The 26,996-nt window shown below is 38.6% G+C and overlaps 2 protein-coding genes across 10 annotated transcripts in view; one reads left to right on the top strand and one right to left on the bottom strand.

Moving 5' to 3' along the window:
- Positions 1 to 23,249, bottom strand: COPS2 (COP9 signalosome subunit 2). 3 transcript variants are annotated; one of them, XM_030498180.1, is made up of 14 exons: positions 23,087 to 23,152; positions 22,009 to 22,076; positions 13,035 to 13,148; positions 11,892 to 11,969; positions 11,213 to 11,338; positions 9,628 to 9,738; positions 9,418 to 9,495; positions 8,382 to 8,556; positions 7,161 to 7,339; positions 6,996 to 7,048; positions 4,580 to 4,677; positions 2,768 to 2,850; positions 1,544 to 1,602; positions 10 to 757 (listed from the first exon to the last, which is right to left on the bottom strand). In XM_030498180.1, the coding sequence occupies exons 4-14, from the start codon at positions 11,913 to 11,915 to the stop codon at positions 613 to 615; spliced, it is 1,131 nt and encodes a 376-aa protein (XP_030354040.1). In that variant the 5' UTR covers positions 11,916 to 11,969; positions 13,035 to 13,148; positions 22,009 to 22,076; positions 23,087 to 23,152; the 3' UTR covers positions 10 to 612. The 3 variants fall into 3 exon arrangements, with proteins under 3 accessions (XP_030354038.1, XP_030354037.1, XP_030354040.1); XM_030498178.1 differs by lacking the exon at positions 22,009 to 22,076 and having other exon boundaries at positions 1 to 757; positions 9,628 to 9,717; positions 23,087 to 23,249; XM_030498177.1 differs by lacking the exon at positions 22,009 to 22,076 and having other exon boundaries at positions 1 to 757; positions 23,087 to 23,233.
- A 768-nt stretch (positions 23,250 to 24,017) lies between these two features.
- The window catches only part of GALK2 (galactokinase 2), a 49,759-nt gene continuing 46,780 nt past the window's right edge, over positions 24,018 to 26,996 (top strand). For 5 of the 7 annotated variants that reach the window (XM_030498170.1, XM_030498175.1, XM_030498174.1 and 2 more), the window contains exon 1: positions 24,018 to 24,870. In XM_030498170.1, coding sequence (XP_030354030.1) covers positions 24,565 to 24,870 — 306 coding nt within the window. In that variant the 5' untranslated portion in view covers positions 24,018 to 24,564. The remainder of the gene's footprint in view (positions 24,871 to 26,996) is intronic. The other 2 variants (XM_030498173.2, XM_030498176.1) reach the window with 2 other exon arrangements.

Raw genomic sequence — 26,996 nt, 5'->3', positions numbered from 1 at the left:
TACAATTTCTGAACTGCACTGTTTATTTTGCTGCTTGAAACCTAAGTGACAGTATGCCACTATAATTATGGGGTTTCTTCTAAACCTTTACTACACTGCAGGTACAGAAATATACGGACACATTTTTGGAGAATTGACATTTTGCAAAATGCAGCAAACATTTCAATTTATACATGAGAAAAGGAAGTGTTCCAAAGGGTATGCATTTCAAGTTATTGCAGGTTATTTCTGTGAGAGAATTTCTGTAGGTAAAACATGTTTAAAATTAACCAACGGTAACGTGTCAGTGTATTTAAAATCATGACAAAAATCTTCTCTCTGGTCATTAATTGCCCCTTTGACAAATTACTACGATGTTGTATGTTTAGGGCAAGATGTCAATACAGCATAAATCCCGTGGCATTTTGGTTTTCTTCTGGAGATTAAAGCTGTTTTTTTCTTGGGATAAATGCAGCAGCAAAACACAAACCAGCTGATCAAAAAAGCACTTCTGCCATAACTCCAATAATTTCAGGGCACACCAACCGACAGTAGTTTTGCCATTCCCAGTTCTTTTAAGGTTTACATCACTGCACTGTTGCCTTAAGTACGTTTGTAAAAGCTTGTTTTCTGTTAGGCCAGCTTGCTGACTACAGCCTGGTTGAGAGAATTTAGTTGGTTGGTCCATTTATCTAATGCAGTATACCGTGCACCACCTCTCTTCTGATGATCCAGTTCTAGAAGCTGGTTGACTTGATCAATTCGGCCATGTATAGTGCTGGAAGTAAGTAAATAAATAAATGAATCTCTAATGCACATGCAAATAGGAGCTAACAGTAAATCAGAGGTAAAATAAGAGGTCAACTTCTGCAAGAGAGACACAAAGTCCATTTCAAAATTCAGCATTTCTATAATATATTGACTTCTACATATACTGTGGGCGGTCCTGCCTATTTAGTTGTCATCATGATTGGAAATCAAATTAACTAATTCATTGGGTAATGCATATTTTATCTGCCAAGCTATGACCCCCATAAAAGTCTGAAGCAATATGAGGTAAACCGTCCTTGAAAGTCAAGGAATCATGGAAAATGGAGATTTATATAAAAAGAAATTAAACCCATGTATGGATTATATTTTCCTATAGCTATAACAAGTTATCCTCCAAAAAAAGATTTTACAAATTGTAATTAAGTTTTTCAAGTCAAGGAGAGCAGACTACTCATTTCTCAACCTGAAAACGTACTCAAAAACATATATGGGTATAAGCAGCAATTACTAAGAATAATATTTTTCATAATTTCATGATAATTCACGTAAATGATTACGTAAATCAAAGTAAGGACATGCCGCTCAACCTCTCTGTTTAATTTTCTTCACTCATGTCTTACAAATATACTTTAGTGCCTATAAGCAAAGCAAATCCAAAGTCAGCGTCATTACCTTCTGGTTCTAGAATCAACCGCTATTGTCACAATGCACAAAAATACAGTTTTGTTGCTTCATATATACTTTGATTATTTTAAAGTAATCAAATATCAGTGATCAAGAATAAAATACATACTTATCCAATATGCACTGCACAAGCAAGCTTTCCACATCAGCTACATCTATGTTTAACTCCTAAAAGAAAAAGAAAACTCATTATGCTGCTACTCTGTTTTGCAACATTGAATCCTTCCAATCTTTATTTTCATATACAGAATTTGATTTCATTTCTCTTTCTTTGTGTTCAAAAGAGCCAATTAAGTAATGAACTATCAAGCAAAGGAACTTCTCCCAAAGTATACATGGCCAATGATCAAGAAGAGATCAGTAACCTCTCAGAAAAGGCTGAAGAGGCTAAAGCAAAACTCTTGGAAGCTCCAGAAATGAGTTCCTTCACTGACTTACTGGAAAACAAAGAAACAAAAAACCACCACCATCACCACACCACCTCCCCTCCAAACCACACGCACACAAAAAATACAAACCCCCAAACCAAAATCTCCCCACCAAAACCCAGGAAACAAAATAAGAAATAATTGTCAGAAAATAATGGGTCTGCACTCAAAACCATTTAAAGGGCTAATTGCATCTTCCAGCTCAGGTAAATTCTACAAATCTTAGGTTATCTTAAAAAAAGGCATACAGAGTTCTAAAGAGAATTTTAGCATAAAACCCAGGCATCTCTAATACTTCATGACATATTTTTGAATGCTGTGAATTTTTGCAAGAAAAATCATGGTCTCACAGGAGATGGAAATAGTCATCTATTGTCACTGGGTTTTGATTTTGTTCTTTCCAGATTAGGGAATGAAATCAGTGATTCTAGTATAATAGTTGGTTTGTTCTATTACCACAGTTCTGTAATTCATACAACACAGACATCTGAAGATATCTTTTGAACAAAAGGAATTAAAATTTGCATTTTTATGTTCACAAAATTTACATTCATAATTACATTTTGAGTTATACAAATTTCACTTTTTATAGTTCTCTTGGGAAAAGTGCTTTTCTATACCAAGTAGAACATGGTAATTGAGTATTTTAGAAAATGCTTTTCTATACCAAGTAGAACATGGTAATTGAGTATTTTAGAAATATATCATAGTACATAGTATAAAAAACATTGGGACGACGCTTGTAATTTACATTTTCGCACTGCAAAACTGCCAGCAGTGCATCAGTACTACTTCATGGTTTATATTTTAGATGTTCTATTTCTGGAAGCACTGTATTTATTTAAGAGCTTCTATTCACAATTAATCATTTACTTAGGCAAATGCAAGGCTCCACTGACACATACCTTAGAAATAAAAGGAATATGTATTCTTGTGTAAGGCTTAATTAATTTTATAAGCACTTGTGTTCTGATGTTTCGTAAAAGCTCTGTAAGAGAAAATAAATACTGTAAAAACAACAGTACTGAAATAAAGATGCAGTACAGCTCCATATAGAAAGATATCCTAAATACCATGATCTTTTAAGGTAGTAATTCATTGAGGGGAAGGATAGCAAAATAAAGGGACCCTCTTTTTCCAGGATTCCAAGCAACATGGAATTCTGAAGATGAACATATAGAGTTGAAAATTGGTTAAACACGGAGCAACATATTCCCTAGTAAAAATTTTTATTATTCAAACTGGATAAATCATACAGATTATTGCACGATATATCTGCCCCTCTAACTGATGGCTAGAAAGCTTGTCTTGTCCAAAAGTGAAAAGAGGTACTCTTAAGGCTCTGAAACTTCAGTCTGCGTGCACGTAACTTCATGGGGAAAAGTCAGATTTTAAGTTAAAAGATCAGGGCCTAATGGTATAATTATGATGAGGAATTGAAGTATAAAAGGGAGTCTGCATAAAGTGCCTGATTTTGCTTTGATAAGATAGTGCAGCCATTGTTTTAGAAATTCTTAAATTGTTAAATTTGGATAAAATGAAAGCATAAATTACAATTGTAAATTAACAGAAAAAGAGCTAGATCCATTTTTACCCAACTGGTTACACAAGCACTGTTTATATAATGAAAAATAATACTGAAGTCCAGATTATGTATCTCAACAAAACTAAGATTAAAACAATGAGGCAAGGTACGTAAACATTATAACCACGAATGTACCTTCTATATCACTACAGAGGGAAAATGATGAGGTATCACTAGCATATGTGGGATGAAACTCAAATTCTCTTCGATCATTTAACGGTCCTCCATCTCTTGCTTTCCAGTTCTACTTTCTTCCTTAAGCATCCGTCTCTCTAATCTTACAGAATCTCCGTGCAAGACTTTGAAGCTTACCAGTAGTCGACATGTAGCAGCAGTAGAGAAGTTATATTTAGTTTCCCCTGCTGTTTGCCATGTTCTCTTTTACAAACAAGAAGTGTAAGAAAACCAGGTCTCTGCTCTTCTCTTTCATGTATAAAAGCTGGTCATTCCGGCTAAATGACCTTGCTGGGCCACAGTAAGCCCTACTCTTGATGAAAACAGTAGTTACCTGAGAAACTGGACACTATATTCAAGTGAAGAGACTTTTAAATTATCAGATACATGACAAATGCAGGGGTAACTGTATTTTGTCATGTTAATGGAATGGAAGAGCATTTGTTAGTGTGTTCCCGTTTTTTTCAAGCATAGGTACTAGAAATCCAAACATTGTTTTCTACATTAGAATTATGTGTCTTGTTACCTATTTTATTACTACACATTTATCGATACAACCTTCATTACACTGTCTACATATTTTGTTTTTAATCTGAAGCAGAAAATTAACCTTATGAACTATTAAATATCTAACTGCTGAGACTGGCACAAACCACCTTCACAAGCAAGGGTTGCCCTTCTTCAATCGTTCCAATGGAAAAAAAAAAACAAACCACCCAAAATATTCAGTGCATAACAGCACCGTAGATACTATCTTAGAATATCCACTCTTGCTAGAACTTTCCCATTCATTCCTGCAATTCTTCATTGTCATTCTACATGCCTGAATGCATGCTGGCCTTGATCAACTTCTAAAGAACTTGGAAACAGTAAAGGAACCATCCACAAGTAATTACAAAGAATTCTTATTCTACCAAGTAGTGAAAACAAAAAGGATTAAAATAGCCTGCAAAAATACCTTCGATGTGCTCCCTTATGAAGGGATCGTCCATGATGTTGCTGTGATTTGTTTTCAGAATCTTCTCAAATTCCGTGATGTCGTTATTCTGATAGGCACTGCACCAAAACCAAGAGACTGAATTATTATTTTTAAAAGTTAAATATATAAGAGCGTGTTCTATGCTTCTAAAAAAACCCCTGTAGTAAGTGTTGGTGGCAAATAATTATATTCAGAACCTTTATAAGGAAAAACTATTTCAACATGAGATGCAACAAAAATGCCCTTTCTCCTACTTCCATTTGAGCAGCATGTACAAAAATTCAGTATGAGCATTCAGTTATTCCACAAGTGCACACTAGTTTCAAAACTTCTGTACTTTAAGAAGTTATTCTTTAAATAAGCCTAGACCCTAAAAACAGCCAATTTGGAAAGTATCACTACTTGAATTTTGGCTTCATGCAGCCATACTTTATGGAACAAATATGAGCTAAAAAGAGTCTAGAGGACTGTTGCTGTTTCTAGAATGTCCATCTTAAGCTGATTTCTAAAAATATGAGAAGATGGAAGAAATCCTGACTGCTACGATTAACCATCAGTAATTCTGGCATAATATTACTTTCTAGATTTTTATTTATAGCTAATTTTTAGTTTATATATCATTTAACTAGTCCATCTTGTTATCGGAGAGCGGATTACAAAAAGGAGGTGAGTTCAGACAGCAGTTGTTCAGTAGTGGCACCACAGCATTAGTTAAGAGCATTAAGGTAAAAGCTGTAACCACTGAAACAAGACCTTTTTCTTCAAATATAATGGTTTTACAATTCAAATCTATCATCTTTGCTTACAGGAACAGTCAGCTGTAATAGGGACTACCTACTAACTAATTAAACTTACATAATAATTGAGTTATACTAAGCTACTGGCTACCGATATTTAACCTGGAAGACATAGTGTCCAATACACGCTTTCAACTTCTGTTTAATATTAAAATCAAACATTTTAAAAACATTATTTTTCCTTCATAGTCTCTGTATATTTTTAAATTGTTTTTAAGCTGGTTAAAAAATGTCATCCTTTAATATCAGTAAAATGGGCAAGAAAAAGACCTGTTAAATTTAAGGTGGAACATGATGAGTTTATAGAGTTATATGAGTGGAATGGACTGTATCACATGAAACCCGTAAATTCTACTTCATAATTTAAAGGAAATTCAGTCGAGTATATTTTATCGTTTATTCCTGAAGTTTCTTTTTAACATATGTAAAACATTCAAGTTCTCAAAGTAGAACATAGGAAGAACTAAAAACATAATTGTAATCTTTGGAATTCATTTTATCTTCTGCGCATTTCTTATCTACACTGCTTTAATTGCATTATTAATTTTAAAGAAGTTACACTCAAATGTCAAGATAAAAGATATAAATTAGGAATATGAAGAAAATCAGATTGGGTAAGGCCATCTGGAGTTCCTTCTGCCTCAAATTCACATGAAACTATGAGAGTGAAGTAGAAATGACATGTCTAAAGTGCAATTATAGGAAATAGTCCCCTAATATAGCTGCCAGGTAATTTATTCATCATTATGGCAATAACGAATGAACAGCCGCACTTTCAGAAACAATTTTATATTCATACAGTGGTTACAGCACCATAGCAGTATCAGAGTAAGGGTTGTTCCAACATAAGATCAACTGTGTATTTTAAAGCGTGAGCAGGCATTACTTCTTACGTAATGAAAAGGTGGGAAAAGTTTTCCTACATGTCGTTTTTACTTGTTCATTGTTTTCGCTGATAAAGCAAAGGCAGGATGAGTGGATGGAACGGGTTAGCTTCAAAGCACAGTATACAAAAACTGCCTCAGTTCAATTTGTTTTACCTAGTGGTCTTAATATACTAGAAGTTCTCACATCACTGTTGCGTCTAAGAGGTAATGAAGCCTTCTTTTGAATTTCACGTATGTTTGAAGGATAGGGGAGATGACTTGACAGTTCAGTTTCATATTCCTAAATTATGAAACTCCTTCAGTAATCATGCCCATGCATCCAGTTAAGTCTGTTGGCTTTGGTACGAGAGGTCAATCTTATCCCAATTTCTCATATATAATCAGCCAAACGTAAAGACCAGTTGCAGTACAAGGTGGGACAACTTTTTTTAAGGGAGAAATGAGGTTTTTGCCACTGCATTAGAAATGCAACATCGCAGAAGATAACAGCATGTTTCTGTGTCCCTACCTGGCATGGTATATATTCACTGGTATGTCACAGTAAATAAGTTTCTTCAGAAAAAAAAACAGTGTACAAATATTTTCCCAATATTTACGAAATAACTGCATTAGCTGTGCAGGGAAAAAACATCTCTAAAAATACTCCATTTCTGGTTTGGACACTACATCTTCTTATTTTTGTTCTCTTCTCCAGAAAAATTAAAATCTTACCTTACTAAATTTGTCATTGCTAGAATTTCTGGATCATTTTTGTATGGTTTAGCCTAAAGAGAACAGAAAGCACAATATGCATGTTTACATTTTAAATATTTTTTGTCTTTTGGATAATTTCCCTATCCATTGTGGGGCGGGAGAGATGAAACATTTAAAAAATACCTCCTGAGAGTCAAATGGATTTATTCCAGATTTCATGAGCATGTTTGCTAAGACCAAGTATTTTAAGCAAGTGGTTCTTCTGGGGCTCCCTGATTCATCATAATTCTTGAACGCTTCAAAAAAATCAGTATGTGCCTTTTCAAACTCTCCTTCTCTTAAGTGCATTTTGCCTCCACATTCTGAAAAGAAAAAACAGATGAAAAGGAACACTGCGTGCTTGCTGCTGACTACAATAATTGTACTCAGAAGTTCCACGCTATTTCTAAATAGATTACTGAAATATTTTCAGGAGTCTTTTCATTCTCTGAAATTGCTAGGGGGAAAAAAAAAAATCGTTAGGGCCTCAACGTACAGCATTGCCATTTGAATAAACCTATTCCAAAGAAGAAAAAACAAAACCCAACCCACACCATAAATCTAAAAGAACACTAATCCTTACAGCCAATAATTAGTTTAACCTTATGTTAAAATACTACAAAAACCGAAATGGAATTTATCTCCATTTCAAAGGTAACAGACTTCCTGTATTTATGGAACTTTTCCTATCTGTTGAGCAAAACCGCACATTAAAAATGAGAAATAATCTGTCTCCTTTTACTTCTGAAGTACCCACTGCTGCCCGATTCTCTGTGCAAGTACCTGCACCAGGGGAAGGGGAAAGGCACAACAGTATTCTGGAGAGTTTTTTTCTCAAGTCAAATGGCATGTTTCCACTATAGTTCATCATTACGCATAATAAATAATATTTTCAAGAACATCTTAAAGCCCTTCAGTTTCTGATGAATTTCACTGAGGTGAGACACCAAGCACAAATTTACGAAAGGGGACTGCAGAAATAGCAGTTCCTTCTGCTAGCAGTCCTGTCTAGCCTTTGTTTTTATCCTTTGCAAATTCCTTTGCGTGTATCCTTTATTGCCTGCTGTGGTGTCAAACATTTAAGCTCAAGTCTTCCTCTTGTTCTTCAACTGCTTCTCTCCTACACTGCACGTAGCCACTGTCCTGCCCTTCTGACCAGCACATCTGGTATTTAGGCATCAAGAAGTCCCACAGGAGGCAAACACTGAATGATGAGACTGCAGGCACTGCATTTGTAGTTTGTCTGCCTCTCAATCTACAGCATCCTGTCCTTACAGTTGGAACTGGAAGAAACATTAATTATCCAATTTTCATAAAACTCATCTATACAACAGAAGTTAAATGAAAAATTCAAGATTAACTTGCCTCTGATAACTCCCATGATCAGTGGATGAGGAATGGCTGACTTGATGTGCAATGACTGTTCATATAGTGCTTTAAGTTTTTTGTTATTTTTCTGTGCTGTATACATTTGAATTTCCAAAGCATAGATTTCCAATAGTTGAGTACCTTTTTTTAGATCATCTTCCCCATCATCAGTCTAGGATAGATTAAGTAATAAATACTGTGAAATTTTAAGAGAACAGTGATTTCAGTTTTATACTAGTACCAAACACTCTCCGTAATTTCCTGTCAGAAATAAGGATATTCCTACTTAAAAATTTTTATATAGCTGTTAACACAAAGCATAACGCTCAAAGAACTTATCACAGGCCAAATTTTGAAGGCTTTTATTAAAAAAAAGTCATTATTTTTATTTAATTAAATGTTTTCCTCATAACTTTGCCCTTTATTCTTTTCCGCTTTCCTTAAACCACAGTCTCAGCATATAAATACAATGACTGACATATATACATATATATATATAAAAATACATATGACTCTCCTGCTGCCTATAACAGAACCATTTCCCAGATATTTGTAACCCATTTTTCATGCTGGAAGAAGAAAAGGGGACAAAAACAGGCACAGCAGGCAGCATGGCAAATTTCCGCCCCCCGTTTCCAAATGGGAAAGGGACAACCGTACTTTCAGTTTTTAGTAAAGCTCACTTGGAATCTGCAGTATATTTTAAAATAAATGTCTATGCATTACAGGTTATTCATAGATTATTCACTTCTTTCTCATCCCTGCAGCTGACTAAAAGGAAACTTAATCAGCAATTGTGAATATTTTTTTTTAAATCATCTTTAAGCAAAGAATAACACATCCTTTTTTTGTTCGTTATCAAACAGATAAATTAAAGCAAGCACATTATTTCTTCCCTCTCTACCAAGGCTCAGCAACATGCCTCAAAGGCCAACAACAGATATAAAAAGACCCAATAAACAAAACAAATAAAACCCCCCCACAAACAACAATGCCATTTACTAAGCTACAGTGATTTGGAATATAAGTGTACCTGGCATGACTGATGCAGCTGACGCAAAATCTTTTGTAACTTTCCATACTCTTCTCGTTCTAAATATAATTTGCCAAGCTGTGAAAAACAAAAAAGAAAGAAGAAAAAGGTTGAAGTACTAAGGTCTATTAAGATTTCACAATTATCGTTTATAAATAAGAGTTAGCTGAAGGTGTTACAAACAATATCAGAATAAGTTATATATTTTACCTTTGTGTTTGTCTTAAACCACAATCTATCATTCTTAGCATCTTTCAGAGCTTCAAGTGTTGTTTCATAGAATTCCTGAAGCAAATCCATCTGACATAAAAAATCAGAATTCTATAATTGTAAACAGCAAATTTGTACCTGTTAATAAAGTCAATCTGAACAAACTAAAAGTGCATGCTTGAACTTCAAAATAAGGTATCTGCATCTTACTGAATGCCTGCTTTTAAACTGTAAAGAGCTTCTAAAGTAACAAAACTAAGTACACTTGCTTTTATTATATAAAATAGCTATAATTAAAAAGTATTCACATTTTAAGACTTGTAACCACCTATCATGCTAGTGAAAATGAAAGCCACCTTATACAAGCCCATCTTATATAACCAAGCAATAACATTCTTATGTTGCGTAACAGAAGACAAACACTGGCAGCATTGCTCCTACTTAAAAGGAGAAAAACAAAAATAATTTACATATCAAAAAGAAAATACGATTTACAAACAGCAAGAAATGGTCAAAGGAAAAAATGCTTTCTCCTTTCTACACTACCAATGCTGCACCAAAGAAAGCTTTTGAGCACATCAACCATTTCTTTGCATAAAAACCCCAAAATAGAAATCAAGGTACTGAGTGTGACCTTTAACAAAGGTTCTACAGAGAACGCATTAGTATTGTTTATGGCCATTGTTCTTTGGGGGATAAGAGATCTGTGGCTATATATCAGGTTCGGATTTCCAGATTGTCCCTCCAAGTCTGGGTCCAACTGCATTTAGACCAAATACACTGACTTCTGCCAACAAGGTATAGTCTAAGACAATCCTTTAGACCTTAAGAGCAAACCATCATTCAACTATGAAACTTCCATTTCCTAAGAGTGGCAGGACAGGAAGGAATGCGATAATGACAGAGGAGTCATCACTAAAGACCAGTGATCCTCCATATGCAGGTGCTACTTGCAGGTAGTCAGTCAGGGGAGGTTTCTACTCTCCATAAGGCTTCTACAATACCACAAAAGAAAAGGAGCTGGGCTGTGTATCTATGAACATGTACCTAGCTTGCACAGTACACTCAAAGACAGGCACTATTTAACACTAACACTTCATGCCAAAGTTCTTCTAAGGTTCCCTTCTCCCTTCAAAGTTAAGAAAAAAAAAAACCACCCAAACAAAAAAACCCAAACAAAACCCCCCAAAACAACGATGCCCTCCAAACAAACAAAAAAACCCCAAAAAAGGTATTGTTTATTTACAAATTACATTTGAGAAGGCACTTAGACAGTGTGTAGCTGCTATGCTAAAAAACAAAACAAAAAACCCACAAGAAACCACTAGCATTTACTTTACTTATTAGCATAAAAACACCAGGTAAATATTGCCAAAAATACCCAAATTTATGAAAAAGTTATTCGTGTTGACAGACTCCATTAAATGTGGGAAATCTATTTTAACATATGACAGCAAATTAATACTGCCAATGTTCTCTGTTAAAATCAAAAAACCCCAAACCACCAGACTACCATACACAAAAAAGTCCATAGTTAAAAACACAAAATGGAAAACCATGAAGATGAAAAAACTGATGATCTAACCTGCTTGGAAGTAGAGATATAATCAAGAATAGAATTGATGGATTTTTCAGAGTAATTCCTTGTAACTGCACTCCGTATGTAGGTCAATAGCTGTTTATATCTGTTCATCATTTCAGGAAAGTTAGTCTAAAAGAAAACCAAAATTATTTCACAGATTTTGTTTTAATGATTAAAAAAAGAGTTATATCTTGCAAATAAACATACAAAAAAGAAAGCATAACAGAAAAGACTATGCGGCAGTGATTGCTATTAGGAGCTTTTACATCATCGCTTTATTCAAAGCAGCAGAATGACGAGTAACTTCAGGAAGACTGCATGGAATAGACATTTATATCAACGAAGAATGCAGAACTGGCTATACAACTATTTGGAATGGTTGCGTATGTAGCATATAAATTTTTCACTGATTCGTTCTGGGGAAGTACACACATATAGAAATACGACTGGTTTAAATGGTATGATACCTCAAGAGAGCAAGAACTACAGCAGCTATTTCGCATCCATTTTGCCTTCTGTCGTGGTTTAAGCACTACATGCCTGTAGTAGCCATTAACAGATGCAAAAGATAGGTTCTAGCAGATTTAGTTATCATAGCCATAAATTACAGTAACAGTTTAAGATCTCTGGATCAAATACATATTTATGCCATTTACTCTCAAGTGATAACTGTAATTCCTACCAATTTAAAGTTTATTTTAATCATCTGCTTCAGAGCTTTGAATCCCCATTCTCCTTTTTCACCTTCGAGCTCCAAAACCTGAAATAGAAGAATTTTTTAAACAATATTTATAAAAGCTTTATTCAAACCTAAATTGATTTGCAGCTTGTATAAAATGTACATATCACACACACGCCTTTCCCCCTCTACTTTGCTCCTTTCAAAGTAATGTTTCCCTCTGCCCTGCTTTTCAATTTTACTCTTCCCTGATATTATTGAGAAAGTTAGTGAGCGGTATGTACCTTATTACTTTTCGCTAGCTGGCTGATATAGGGAGAGTCAATTGTTATTTATAGGCAACAACAACAAAAAAAAAATCTAACAGCAAACATTAAACTTTAATGCCACTCTATAAATGCACATACACAAGAAAGTTGTAACACCCCCTGCAAAACTGACTCAACCCACCCCCTTGCCTAAATTAATCAAAAATTTACACTTTTGGATTTCTGTATTTTCTTCACATATCAGAAAAGCATCCAGGCTTTAAAGTAATATAATTAAGGGAATGTTTTGTAAGTGAAAATTTTAGCAAGTTTTTTTTCAGTCATGTATATAATACTGTTATACACTATAAATAAACCAAGAGATGCAAAGATCTATTTTTTCTTTAAGAAGTTACATGTAACATATTGCTTCCTGGTGACAGTGTGCAAACATTAAAAACTTAAAAATGACATGAAGGAAAGAAACTCTGTGTCACTTAGTATTTATATATTTAAAGCTTTGGAATTAGATAGCAAACTAAATATAATACATAAGACACTGGGGGAAACACAATTTCGTTTTAAAAACCAAAAGGATCTGGGTTCTATAGTTGACTCATGAAAACACGCTTAGGACTATTTAATTAACTTAGTAAATCTTGAAGATTAAAACCTCAGTTCTGTGATAAAATAGGACTATTCCACATCCTATTTATGCTCCCTAAGAATGATCCTGAAAGGCAGTCAGCCAGGAGTCTAAGTTGTCAAGTGATAAACTTAGCACATAGCAAGTTAGAATATAAACATTACTCTTAAAATTCCAGAAAATAACCCAAATGATAACCAAATATTTTCAAATGTGAATTAATATAAGAGAGAGAATATAAAGAGAGAAAACCTTCTGAAAACTGCTTAATGCCGCTTTGGGATCATCTTCCTTCAAAGCTTTGGAATTGTAGTATTGATTTTCCAAATCCACATTTGGTTCAGAATTGCTGTCCTCAGAATATTCCTACATTTTAAAGAAAAAAAGAAAAGGGGAAAAAAAAAAAAAAAACCAGAGAGAAAAAAATAAGTTCAGATCATCTAATATTCTGTAAAAAAACCACAGTAAGATGTATTCCTCAAAATGCTTGTATATTAGCAGAAATCTTCGGGTTTAGAGCATGTAACAGGTATGGACTCTCATGATGATTTCACCTCTCCCTGTTACTAGGCCAGCCTCACCATCCACCAGCACTTGCCTGTCAACAGATTTCTTTCTGGACTGACAAACTCATAGCTCTACCAATTTCACTTTTATGACAAGTACAGATTGTATTATTAAAATTCTACCAATTTTGGATTTTAAGGACAGATGGCTAATAGCATATGCCATTTCTGTATGTGGATGAGAACATGCTGGCCACTAGTCTTCTAAAAGGCACTCAGTTACATGACCTTTGCTATCCACAGAAAAGACTCCGGCTGAGCTGTCACACAAGTAATGATTCAGCTACAGAGGATATAAAATGCTGCCATGAATCTCTCTCTAATCTGTCTTTTTATGCCATAACGATTCATACTTGTCTAAGGAAATTAAAAAAAATGAAAAAGAATAATGATGATAACACCAGCTGCTTCTGTGCTGAGAAGCAGGAGATGATTGAGAAAATGCTACAGATACTGCCAAAGAGGGTGGGGTGGGGCACAGGCACAATAATTTAATCAAATAATTACCCATCATGTACACCAGCGCCAAACAAATGGAATAATTTACTTCTACCAATTATTACTTCATTTAAAAAAAAAAAAAAAAGTACTCAGAGGCTTTTTCTGATGAAAAAACCCTAAATAATTTATCTTCTTTTGCTGAAGGACAATGTTGCGTGTCTGAATTACAAAACACTAGCTAAGCTCAAATAATAATTTCATTTGAGGTTTACACAATTCAAAAACATTTCATACGTCTGCATTTTCAAGCCAACTTTTCTGAACAGATTGCTTAGCCATTAGGAGACAAACTGTTTCACAGAATCTCTTTAAATCCCAAAAGTTACTGTTGTCAGAGTAACCTTCCCTTGTAACAGTATAAACTGCATAGTCAGGTGCCCTTCTTTAAGTTCAAATTTCTTCTTTTACTGTACTTCTTTACCATGCACTTCTTCAAATTTATTCTTTTTTTCATTCATCTATTTCTAGTATTAATGGACTCCTTCAAAACCATGAAAAGGAATGAAAAAAAGATGAGGCAAAAGAGAAGTTTTAAATTAGCTCTCTCTTCCCTACAGTGCAAGCAAACCTTTCAAAGTTTAATTATTTTTTTTAATTTCTAATGGAAAAGCTAATTATGGGAGCTCACAGTTGGCCCAAATTTTATTAAATATGGTCCTTGAAACATTTATCCTTCAACCTGATAATATTTCTATTTGTTACATGTAGGCAAGTTGCTCATGTATGTATTTATTTATACTCACATGATATATTAGTATTTAGTGAGAATTAAATGGATTTTAAAGCCTAGTGAATCCCACAAACCTGTCCTCTAAATTCCCAGAAAACTATACAACTTAATACTGAAAACTGTAATGAAAACAGGAAGCAAGTGTCCTATTTCATTGGGCAGATTTTCATTCTGGTTAGGTTGGTTTCAGTAATTCTTTACCCTATTGATCCAACACTGATGGAGCTGCTACAAGAACGTGCACATGATGTCAACAGCTGTAAGCGCATCAGGCACCTCAGGAAGATCCAGGCTGCCAAAGCTTAAACAACACAGCATTTAAGATACATGTAATCAGCTGATGCCTTGTTTATACTGAACTTGAGCAACGGGGAATATTTTTGGCTGAAGCATCTATTTGTAAAGATAAAAGAAGAGCAAACTAAATTAATTCCTTTTAGGAGGCAACGTGCTCTGTTAGCCTAAAGCCAGAAACATCTGAATTTTCATCTTAGCTCTGGCAGTGATTCTAGAAGCCTTTTCTCAGATAATTTTTCTCAATGGTAAATATCCCATAAAGCTATTTTTATAATAATATTAATATATAATAGAGTAAGTGTTAAGTCTAGATACCTCTAGATACCTTTTTTTTTTAATGGAAATGCTTTAAAATGCATCAAAGGTAGTGTTCTATGTTCCCACAGCTGTATTTTTCCTTCACTTCATGCCTATTTGCCTTACATCGAATTTAGGATGTTGATACAGACTCACAGCTCTAAGGGAGACAGGGCTTTCCTACTTCCAGAAAATGTAAGGTAAGGTGCGTCCTTCAAAAGACATGTTTAGACCTAATGGCTGTGAAGAAAACTTTAAAACTATGAACTAAGTACGAGATGATGCTGTGAATCTTTAAGCAATTAAAAAAAAAAATTTAAAAATAAATCTGCTATGTAGTAGATACTGCGTCTTAATTTAAGCATCAGTGTTAATGATGCCAGTGCTTCAATTCAGAAGGACCAGCACTTCATCTTTTGATGCAGAGATGGCTTAGTGCAGTATGATACAGATGTGAGAACATTCGGCTTTTGCCAAAAACAAAATGAAAGAAGGAGGAAAGGAAAAGTGTGAAGCTGTATCCTCAAAGGAAAAAATGCATTTCCTTCCCAGTACTGAACAGGAAAGTTCTATTAACAATAAATTCAGATACCAAACACCTAACCTTTCTGCACCCTGATTTTTAACACCCATGCTTCCTGCCTGAACAACTTCCCCAGCTCAACCTTTTTAGGGAGAAAGTTTCTTGCATCAAACAATGCAGTAAAAATAAAAGTGCACAGAAATTAGGTAGAATAGCAGGTTTACAAAAAGGATTTCTACATAAGCCTAAACATCTCTACTGTACCATCTAGACCTAACATTCTGCACAGTGAAGAACACCCTTAATTATAACCTCAAGGTATAAAAGCACCTGTGTGATATAATTTAGCTCCAGCTGATGTAAAAAAGGTAACAGGCCTAAGAACTTTTTTTATTAAGATCTTGGTGATATTTTTAAATGGACATCAACACTCCCAGTTCAAATGAAAACAACAGAAGTCTGAGTACACAGAACTGATCTTTAAAACTCATTTAGTTCTCCCTTCCCAAGAGGATCAAAACAAACAAGTGGGGTTTTTTATCATTACTCATTAAATTAGAAAGCCCTGATACAGCTTTTAAAAAATGTAGTTAAAAGACACGTAAGACATTATTTAAGCATTGCTCCACTGAAAAACTGAGTGTTCTAAATGTAGTCAGTTATAAACAATCGAATCCTATCACATTACTTTTTGAGGGAAGAAAAATTACCATAGTAGCTGAACTGCAATGGAGACAGAACCTCTCATGTAGCTTACTCTGCCTGGAACATACCTCTTTCAAATAATTTTAATAAGAGATAAATTAGTACCAAGGAACCAATGTAAGTCTTTATTAGACTATGGATTATGTTTTCACAAAATTCATTTCAAGTAGTAAACAGCTTTGAAACATTAAGCCTCAGATTCTAAAATGAACATGCACAGAAGACAATTCACCCCAGCCAGCTTTAGTCATCCTTTTTAGGGTATGGATCCATTTGCAGTTTCTCCAGTAGAAAAGGCAGATTAAAGGCACCCAGCACTTCCTGACCCTCTAGTCCTAGCATCCCTTTCCCCCTTCACTGCAGTGATTCAACATTTTATGCTGTACGAGTCCTTCAGGATGGCTGACCCTGCTGGGGTTGAGAGAACAGGCCTGCCAACACTTACCCAGACGAAGCCCTAAGGCTGGTGAGCGATGGCGCGGGTGACCAGGGAGGGTAAGAAAACCAGCTGTGGTTTTCTGTAGCAGGAGTCTTAGTCCATGTGGTTTTGAGAGATTATATTGCGCTCTTGAAGCATGGCAGAATAAGGCACATGAACTTGGAGACCGTTAACACTGTATCAGTGACATGTAACAGTAAATTTGTGGTATTCTGGCAGATGACCAGGTTAATGTGCCACTCTAAAATTAAACATGTACAAAACCAAGACAAAAATATTTTGTGAAAGCTACCCTTGTAACTAACTTTCTTGTCCCCTCTCCTGCCTAAAGCACTTCCCTAACCTCTGTACGGAAAGTGGAGCGGTGGTCTGAGCTTTTACTTTGCTGTATAGGAACCAAACTCCTATCTCACAAACTTTTTTCCTAAAAAAGGGAAAGTAGCTACAGAGAAGGCAACTTTCCAGACAAAAGACACAATACAAAGGGTTCTATTTCTGTATAAATTTATCCTTCAAGGACATTGTTAACAATACTTATAACTGTCAATTTTCAATTGCTGGTAATTTTACCAAATTTCAACCATTGAGCTGATTCAAACCATTCTTTTTTTATGAAGTGCAATTGTTTCTGAGAATAAGTCTGGTACAAATTTTATTTTACTTCAGCTAAGTTTGTTTCATAACCATGACATTTAGGAGGTCTGCTAACTCTAGGATTTGGAGCAAAGACCTGATATTTTGCAAGGGCACTAGTGATGTGGGCTGGGGGAGAGGGGGCACTTTGTTTTTAAAAACACAAAAATGCCCAAATGAGGCCAACAATAACAAAATAAGGCAGTAACTCCTCAATATTTTAATATAGTAGCTTGCCAGATAAATTTCTTGAACATTTCACATACAATAAACATACGCTATTTTCACATAGCTCATACACATTGGCTGCCAAAGTAACCAACCAAATACCATCCCAGCAGTAAGTATAACTTGAATTTGCTCTTCCTGGACCATTGGCCCCAGGCACCAACACAAAAAGCAAGTAACAGTTTCTATGTGCATTTGCCACTGGTATCCAGGCGCATGAATACAAAGAAAGCAATCAGACTGGAATGCAAAAGAGCAAGGAGGAAAAGAAAAGAGACAAACCGAGAGAGTAAAAACAAGAGTGTGATTTGTGTAAGAAGTCTGCAACCACTGAACGATGCACTGGATGTCCAGGTTTTCTTTTCCAAATTCCAGGTCTCTCTGCTCCTACTTGCTAACTCCACAAGTGATCTAGTGCCTGCTGGCTCACACCAGGGCTGACACCAGGAATCAGTCTGTGAAGCCAGCAATTTGCAATGGGGTCAGTACAGTCCCATGGAAGGACAGTGCTCTGCCTTTTCTTTCTTTTAGGTAGAAGTTGGAAGAGGCACAGAAGCGAGGCAGGAGACTGCAGAAAAAAACCCTGGTATTATGACATGTAAGGAGTATTGAAAAGAAGTGCCTTTTCATTCTACCTCCATCACACAGCTATCACTTGCTATGTGCATCTTTTTCTACAAGTCCAGGTTTTAGCATACCTTAGATCTAATTTACTTCTGTTTAACACCCAACTGCACATCAGATCTGGGGAACTCTGTTCTGAACACAGTGCTAAATAACTCTCTCAAAAAACCCCAAACTAACAAAACCCAGAATTTACTGACACTTGTCAATGTTCAGATGGAAAGAATTTACTAATTATTCTCATGCTTTCTGCCTCAATACTTACTTCTGAGATGTTACTGTAATGAGCAAAACAAGCCTCAAATATATTAATCCTGTGTTTAAAGATGAGTCTGAAGAGAACGTATAAAGTAAAATATCAGGACACACACTGAATCTATAAAAATATGAAGCAATAATTAATTCAGAGAACAGTATATGCTGTCCTCCTTGAAGCTCACTTATTTATCTTTTTAATCACATACCAATGTAATTAAACCTAACAAAGAAACAGAAGAGGGTAAAGCGGATCTGCTTGACTTGGAACTGTTTGTTTGCAATATACATACATACATAAATGATGGCAATACTGAAACAAAGAGTTGGGAAGAGGTGACCATATCTGCATGAAATTTCAACTCTACCCATTAAATGCATCCATATAATGTAGGAAAATCTCACTTTCTATTGATGAGATTGCTTATCAAGTTTGGTAACATAAAGAAATTCCTTTTGAAATGGAGTATATTTCTCCCTGGTGGAAAGAAAGAGTGAACCAATTCACATTTACTAAGCTACCACTCTGATAGCTTGGAAAAAAAAAAAAAGTATCACTGCCTATTTCTTAATATCAACACAGACTGAAAAAGGAAATCCTCAGTAATCTGAAGGCACGCTCCCCATATTTGAGCTGTCTTCATGAACCTGTAGCCATCTCACTGGGGTGCAGAATGCTGGCTCTTCACTGGAATTGTGTACAGCTTTTCTACTGAAGTGACCAAAATACAACAACTCTGTAACATAAAAAGACAAGCTGCTCAGCAAACAAATTTGTCTATGCTTCAGAACACAATAAGATGTCTCATTAAGATCACCACAGACAAATCCTCATTTATTTAAAACAAGGGTGGAAAGAAAAAAATCAAGTAGATGTATTACAACAACTGTCAATGTGTTGTCATTGTGCCTGGAAGAATCAATTATCAATTTCTGGAGAAAGGCTGAGTTTAGTCTCAAAGTCAATTCTAAACATAGCTTTTTGTTTGAGACTGAAAACAAAAGTCCTTCCCTCTTTTTTCTTCTCCACCCTCAAGCTGAAACTAGCAAAAAGAACTTGGACTGAAATTACACAAGGCACCTAACAGCACCAAACGAGAAATTAAAATTGACTGGTTTTCGTAATGACCAGTAAACATTATTCTGGTCATTGAAGCATAAAGTGGAATAATCCATATTATAATCAAGGCTGTCACTGTGCATTACCAGCAAATTGTGAATCTAGGTTCATCCACTCACAAATATAAATGGATTTTTTTCCTGATACCAAGATCTTACTAACTTCTACAGGAGCAGTTGAGGTCATTTACATGCAAACCCCTTGACTTTTAGCCCAATAAAAAACCTAAGCAGAAACAGTCAACTCTGATCATAGAATAGAATCATAGAATGGTAAGGTCATCTAATTCCAACCCCCCTGCCATGGGCAGGGACACCTTCCACTAGACAAGGTTGCTCAATGCCCTGTCCAACCTGACCTTGAACACTGCCAGGGATGGGGCAGCCACAGCCTCTCTGGGCAACCTGTGCCAGCGCCTCAGCACCCTCACAGTAAAGAAATTATTCCCTGTATCTAACCTAAACCTCCCCTGTTTAAGTTTCAACTCTTCATATGGGACATGTTCCTGCCCTCTAAGCATCCTCACGGCCCTACTGTATCTGATCTATAAAGTGAGTAGTCTTCAGCTGTTTAACAGTGCAGTAATTACTCTAATTATACAAAAATCCATGATGAAGCTGGGAAAGAGCTGGGCCTTCAGAATATCTGTTCACATTTCAATTCACGTGTGAAACATTTGCATACTTAAGGATATTTAACTGACTGGTTCTACATAATCAGCAGGTCAAGAGCATGTTTAAAGAAGAACAGCCATAACTGCATCTAATAAAAGCTGACAAAATTACAACTTTTTGGGGAGTCTTCATTACTATTTTTATGCTAGTAGCTACCCTGGGAGACCTGAATCTAGTTTTGCCATGCTGTATTTTGACAAAATAGCTATTTTTTCTTTCATTATTTCTATAATTTCTGCCTCTCCTCCAATTCCTTAAAAGAAATATTCACTAACACTCACATGTGCTCTTTTATTTGCAATTCTGTGCTCATCTGGGGTACTTTGTCTTGTACTCTTTTTTCGTTGTTGATTCAAACCCTTCTGCAGCAGCCTTTACACTGAACTTGAGACCCTTATAGTCATTCCTAATTTTAACTAGATTTACATCAATATGAAAGGAACAAATCGGGCCTTGTCTTCAGGGCCCCTAACTATTTTCCAAAACAATTTTGTGGAACACTGCAATTACAGTCTCAAGCACATTTGGAAACAACATCCAATCATGGTTTGTTTGTCCGAGAATGCTGAAACTACTCTGGCTAGAATATTTTTATTCTTAAATTCTGTGTTATTTTGGGTTTTCCCCCTGTCAGTTATAAGCACAAATTAAATTTAAACAATCTGTTTTATTTGAAGATGCTGTGTAAGTATTATTTGATGCTTTACAAAGGAATTACACACTGAGAAGAAAAAACTGACACACACCTCATTATTATAAGCAGTTTTTTTTTTTTTTTTCATATTGGAAAGGTCTGGGCTAGTGGTAATTAATAAGAATGAAAATGATCCAGGAAAAGTAACTACAGTCGGAGGCTGAAATTTGCCACAAGCAAGAAATTTCAGGAAGGCTTTCCAATGAGGAAGGAAGTTCTTCAGAAAACAGATCCACAGGAAAAAGCATTAGACCAGTAATTATTCTAGGGGAAAACTGACATTATGCACCGTGAGCTGAGAGCTGCATTCTTACTCAGATTCGTATGTAGAGAGCTGCATTTAAGGATTGAAAAATGCAATTCCAAAAGTTTCTCTACATGTTCAGTTCTCATGCTATGCATATTCAACATGAATTCAGCTGCGTTTAGTATTCTTTTGATTGTATCATATAAAAAATAAACACAGTATTTTAAATCAGGACATGGATTTCAGTGTTAATGAAAGTGAATGGAAATTTATTCTGGAACAAACTGGACCAACAACATATTTTTAATAGTCTCAGTGTATTTCCTCCAGAAACTTTGTTTCTAAAAGTTTGTGAATTCATTCATAGACTTTAATAGAACACCAACAACTCTTGGAATACTAACACAAGCAGCTCATAAGATTAAGGTGACAATGCATGTCAAACAAGTGTTCTTACGTGAATGTCAAAACCTCAAAACTAGAGCTTTTATTCTATATCCAATGTCACCAATGTCATCCAGCCATTCTGAGCAACTCTTAACAAGAATGGCCAAGAAACTATTTCAAAAAAATCAGCCGAGTCTTTTAAAGGAATTCGTAAGTAGCAATGACTGTTAAGTAATCTGGTAGAAAGCAAACCTTCCAGAAGCAAGCGTCTGGGGTTTTTCAGTGAAATTGCAGTACTGTACACACAGGTTTAGCTGGAATGAATGAAATACAGACCTTCAAGCCTCAACCACACAGCTTTTTAAAAAATGCCTCTGTTCAAAAAAACCCCAAAACCCAAGAAAAAACAACAACCCAACCAAGCCTCAAGCTCCAATATAAGATAACGGCAATAGAGTTACAACTAATCTGAAAGCATGGAAAACATTTTTTGTTTCAAATATGACAGCTACTTAGTTTACTAACTACCCCAATATGGTTTTACTCATTGTAAAACGTTTGGGTTTAATAATTTAAAGGAGACTCATTACATCAAAACAATCCTATTACCTTCCCAAATTCCCCTCGAAAAATTGGTCTGTTGGTTACGGCAAACAGCTTTTCTTTAACTGTAAAACCTTAGAACAAAATCTGATGTGAAAATGTAACCACATACAACACAAATACCCCAAAACACTGCAATTCACAAAAAAAAAGGGGCGGGAGGGAGGAAGCTCGCTAAGACTACGAAGACAGAAAGTTAAAAATGAGCACATCCTTGGCATGTTGCATCAGAAACCGGCTGTGTGGCCATTTCCCCTCGCTCCCCGTTCTCTTCCCCCCGCTTTCCCCGCAGTTGGACGCTCACGCAAGCACACGAATGACATCTACCCCCAAGGCGCCGCCGCAGCTACGGGTGAGGAGGAGGACAGACAACTTCGTGACTTCACTTCGTGCCCCACACTTGGGCCAGAGGCAGGAGGCGGCAGCGCGCCGGAGCCCTCCCCTCCCTGACCCCTGCGGAAGACAGCCGGGAGCCCAGGCTCGCCCGGGGCCTAGCGAACTGTCCGGGGCCGAAGTTGGCCTGTTTCTCCGCTACGAGGTGGCCGGGCGCCCGGCGGGGCCTGCTCCGAAAGCAGCACCCGCCCCTCGCAGCCGCTGCCGGCTGCCACCCGCCCTCCTCCCCGGGAGGGAAACTCATCCTGTCAGTGCTCCCGCACGGGGCAGCACCCGGCGCGGCTGCGGAGAGCGGCGGACGCGCCACGCCAGCCCCGGCCCGGAGCCGCCCCGCTCCCGCGAGCCTCCTGCCCGCGCCGCTGAGCCGCCGCGCCTCCCCGCGCCCTACCAAGTCGTAGTCCTCCTCATCATCGCACATGAAATCATCCTCCATGTCAGACATCTTGGCCGGAGGACGGGCGGGGGGAGGAAGGAGGCAGCGAGTACAGCCCCTTCTCCCACAACCCCGCGCGGCGCTGCCCAATGTGGCTCCGCTTCGCCCGGAACCCGCAGCCGCCCGCCCCCCTCCCGCCCCCGTCCCGGAGCACACGGAGCCCAATCCGCGCTGCACTAACGCCGGCTTCCTCTCCCTGCTAGCAACCGGCCCCTAGCAACCGCGGCCCGCCTCCCTCCCTCCAGCCCGGGCGGCCTGTAGCGGGCCGCTGCGGCTCCGCCTCGTCCCCTGACGCTGGAGGAGCGGCGCCGCGGCTCGGCGGGGCGCTGGGCCACGGTTCTGCCGCCGCCCGCGCGGGCCCGAGGGGGGGACGCGCCGTGGTGTCGCCGGGGCCGGTGTCCGTGTGTCCTGGTGTGAGCGCGCAGGGCCCGCTCCCGGCGTGGAGCGGCGAGTGCTGCGGCTGGGCGTCCCCGAATGGCGAATTCAAACTGGCGGGCCGCGCCACTCGGTCCTCAGGGCAGGCTGCGTGCCGCCCTCGGCGCCGCCGAACAGCTGACAAGCACTGCGCTGCTGTACACCAACAGCGCTGCAGCAGCAGTTTTGAAAGGCCTAAACTGTAAAAAGCACGGCCCTTACAGAACACTGGCTTTGTAAAGATTTTTACACAGTAATTTCTGCTGCCACCTTCAACTGTGGCAAAACCCCCCGACAGACAAGCTTTGCCTCTCCACAAACTCCACAAGGCTGTGGTTCTCCTTCGTTCACAGTGCTTACTGGGTGTCCAAATTGTTCTTAGATTGGTCTTTTTATGTTACTACATTTTTTTATGGTTTTTGTTGGATTTTTTTTTTTTCCCTGTGGCTACTGCAAGTGTCTTTTAAAAACCTGGATTTCTATTCCGCTAACCATGCTAATCAGGAGAAAAAGGTTTTGCCTCAGAAAGACAAGTAAATCCACAATGGAATCTCAGTGTCAGTATGCTTCTCTCAGTCCAAGCACTTAGAACTTCATGAGTGGAATTCTAGACGCTTTAACATGGACACCAAAATAAACAGTAACAGTGAGCGAGTGAGCTTGTAGAAGAATTTGAAAAACTTAGTTCTTCAAAGTAACTGCCGCCATTAATCTTGAAAGGTGAACAGGAGCTATGAGACTGCGTGTTTGAGGGAGGCTGGAAGCACCACACACCAGAAAGATAACAAAAACAAGGGGGTGGATAACGCCGTAGGATATTGCATGGTCAGTTTATTGTTTCCATTACACTCGTGTTTCGCCCAGCGCACGGCGCTGAAGGCGATGCCAACGCGGGGCGGCTACACCTGGCCCCGCGCACCGGCTTTGAAGTCTCGCTGTTGCCTGCTGAATTCTGACAGGAATGAAGGAGAAACCATTCCCTCCACGCGTCGAAGCAGCTTTCATGTCACCTCTGGGCCATGGTGGGCGAGGAGCTGAGGGCTGAGCGGCCCCACAGCGTGCGCGCTGCGGGGTGCCGCTGTGCCTGCGAGCCGGGCCTGGGGCTGAGCGCCTCAGCCGTGCCCTGCCACCGGCGCCGGGGCGGGGAGGAGGCCGGGCTGCCAGCTCTGCCGCCCGGAAGGACGGTGTCTGCCTGTCCCGTGACCGTGGTCCAGCCGGAGACACCGCATCGTGCGCTGCCCGCCTCAGCCGGGGCCGCCGAGGGGAGCCGCCATGGCGGCGGAGGCTCCCGGCACCCTCCCGGTTCAGCTGGTGGAGCAGCCCAGGTGGGTGGGTCGCTCCCCGCGACCCCGGCCCGGGAGCGGGAGGCCACGTCCGCAGGCGAGACGCGGAAGTCCGCCGCCGTTTATCCCGGGGCGGGCGGTGCGCAGGCGGACAGGGGAGGTGGGGGGGCAGCTGGGGCAGTGTGTCTGCGTCCCCCGGCTCTGAGGTGAGGGGGCTTTGGCTTGTGCTGTTTTGTTTCGCCTCCACACAAACAGGGGGACACTTGCATTCCGGGTGGCCGCGGGATCATCCCTGCCGCAGCCACGTTGGCCCGGGCGGACTTTGGTTTCCTTCGCGGCCGGGTCCCTTCTCCCGCCGGGCGCTCCTGCCCATTTCCCACCGAACACCGCTCCCTGCAGCCCTCACACAGTGCTACCGGGTCGGCAGGAGGAATAATTCACTCGTCTTTCCTCCGAACAGCTTTTATTTTTCCACATTTTTGGGGATACCGATTATCCTCTCATCCTTTTGGGTGTAAAAGAAATGCCCATGCCATTCCCTGGAACACTGTAGGCCTGGCTCTGCCTTGATATGCCTACAGCACGTGCCAACGCATGCACTTTCCCTATGGAGCTGCACTCGATGCGTGGAAGCAGGATGCACAAATGAACCTTTCAACCTGTGTTAGCACTGGAGAAGGGTCATTTTTGCAATTTGTGTTACTTGAGTGTGATTGCACTGTGTTTCGATGACAGTCGTGTGGCAAGGACGACTCCGGTATTTCCAGACATGGATGTGTGAAGTTGCGAAGGATGCCTTTGCTTAACACTGCTGATAATTATCTTTGATGTAGGTGCTTGAAATGCAGCATACCAGTTGCAACATCAAGGCCAAAGCCTGTAAATAGCCTTTCATCAGGCCTGCTTGTAAAACCGACACTAAAAAAAGAGATCAATCAGCACTTAGATAAACATGCCCCCATGACTGCGCTGTTTGTTCTTAGTCTCTTGGTACTAACACCACTATAAAAATATCTGTGAAACAAAGAAGTGTTCTAAATACTGACACAAAAAGGAATAAACACCTAAAATTCTGCCAACAGATTTCCCCCATGGACTATAATAGTATTAATGTGATCTAGAAAAGAGATTGTACAATGAAATGGCAGAAACTACTGCTGCTGCTAATTGGAAGGGGGATAAACCAGTCAATACTAGGGGAGAGTATAAGAAGGGGAAATTATAAAGGGACCTAATACAGCTTTGTTACTGGGTACCACAATGGAAAAGTACTGAAAGATCTGTTAAAAAACAAATGCACAACAAATAATATTTTTTAGTTTTCCATCTAAAACCCCAAAACATTCGAATATATGCAGTTGGACTATAACACAGCTTTTACAAAGAAGTACAAACTAAATAATTGACCGTGAAATTTTGTAACATCTGTTTCTCATTGCTGTCTTATTACTTATGCTTTGCATTAACTAGGCTTCCAGTTCTAGTTTTAGACTAAATGTAGAAACCTTAGCCGGTTCCTGTTACTGGATTTTTGTTAGTAGACTAAAACCCAAAAAAATAATTGGCCACATGCTTGGAAGCCAGCAGCGTATGCCAGTGAAATGTTGTAAGTCCCATTCTAAAGATTATTTTTCTTGTATTCTTACTGCTTTTTCACCATGTTAGTTTGCTGCTTACATTAATGAAAGTTAAGGGGTTAGTGTGCAACCTAAATTGCTTTAAGGTAGTTTTGAAGTGAATCACTATCAAATTTCTTATGCTTCACTAAGATAATGGCTCTATCTGTTCCAGGTCTTTGTTTACTCCTGTTCCTGCATGACGCACTAAACCATCCCAACTTTGCAAACACAGGGTGGAAGCTAGATACCTTTCCAGTCTTAGGAAATAAAGCAATATGCCACGTTTTACTTTGCATTGGAACTTTCAGTTCACAGCACATCCAGCTCTTCCAAATGGGAAACCTGAAGAACTTTCTGGGAACTGCTGCTGTAAACCTGTAGAGTAAATACTAAGTAGCAGGGTTAATCTGAGGTTTGGAACTTTAGTTCTCTGTATACACATTTGTACAAAAATAGGGTAGTGTCTAATGTGGAAATTGATAAAAGTTAAAACTTGGAAGAAAATGAATTTGCTCAGGCCTGCTACAGTCAGATCTGACGCTGAAGGGA

Source organism: Strigops habroptila, chromosome 9 (genome assembly GCF_004027225.2).
Source record: "Strigops habroptila isolate Jane chromosome 9, bStrHab1.2.pri, whole genome shotgun sequence".
Lineage (NCBI taxonomy): Eukaryota > Metazoa > Chordata > Aves > Psittaciformes > Psittacidae > Strigops > Strigops habroptila.
The sequence above is the reverse complement of the archived record's forward strand: the minus strand, read 5'-3'. Positions and strand labels throughout refer to the sequence as shown.

Excerpts from the sequence above, each read along its gene's own strand:
- COPS2 (XM_030498177.1), bottom strand. The coding sequence starts at position 23,140 with ATGTCTGACATGGAGGATGATTTCATGTGCGATGATGAGGAGGACTAC. Across the intron at positions 11,339-11,891 it reads TTAAAATAAACTTTAAATTG|ACTAACTTTCCTGAAATGAT; the intron begins GTAGGAATTACA and ends GTTTTCTTTTAG. Across the intron at positions 758-1,543 it reads GTGCAGTGCATATTGGATAA|CACTATACATGGCCGAATTG; the intron begins GTATGTATTTTA and ends ACTTACTTCCAG.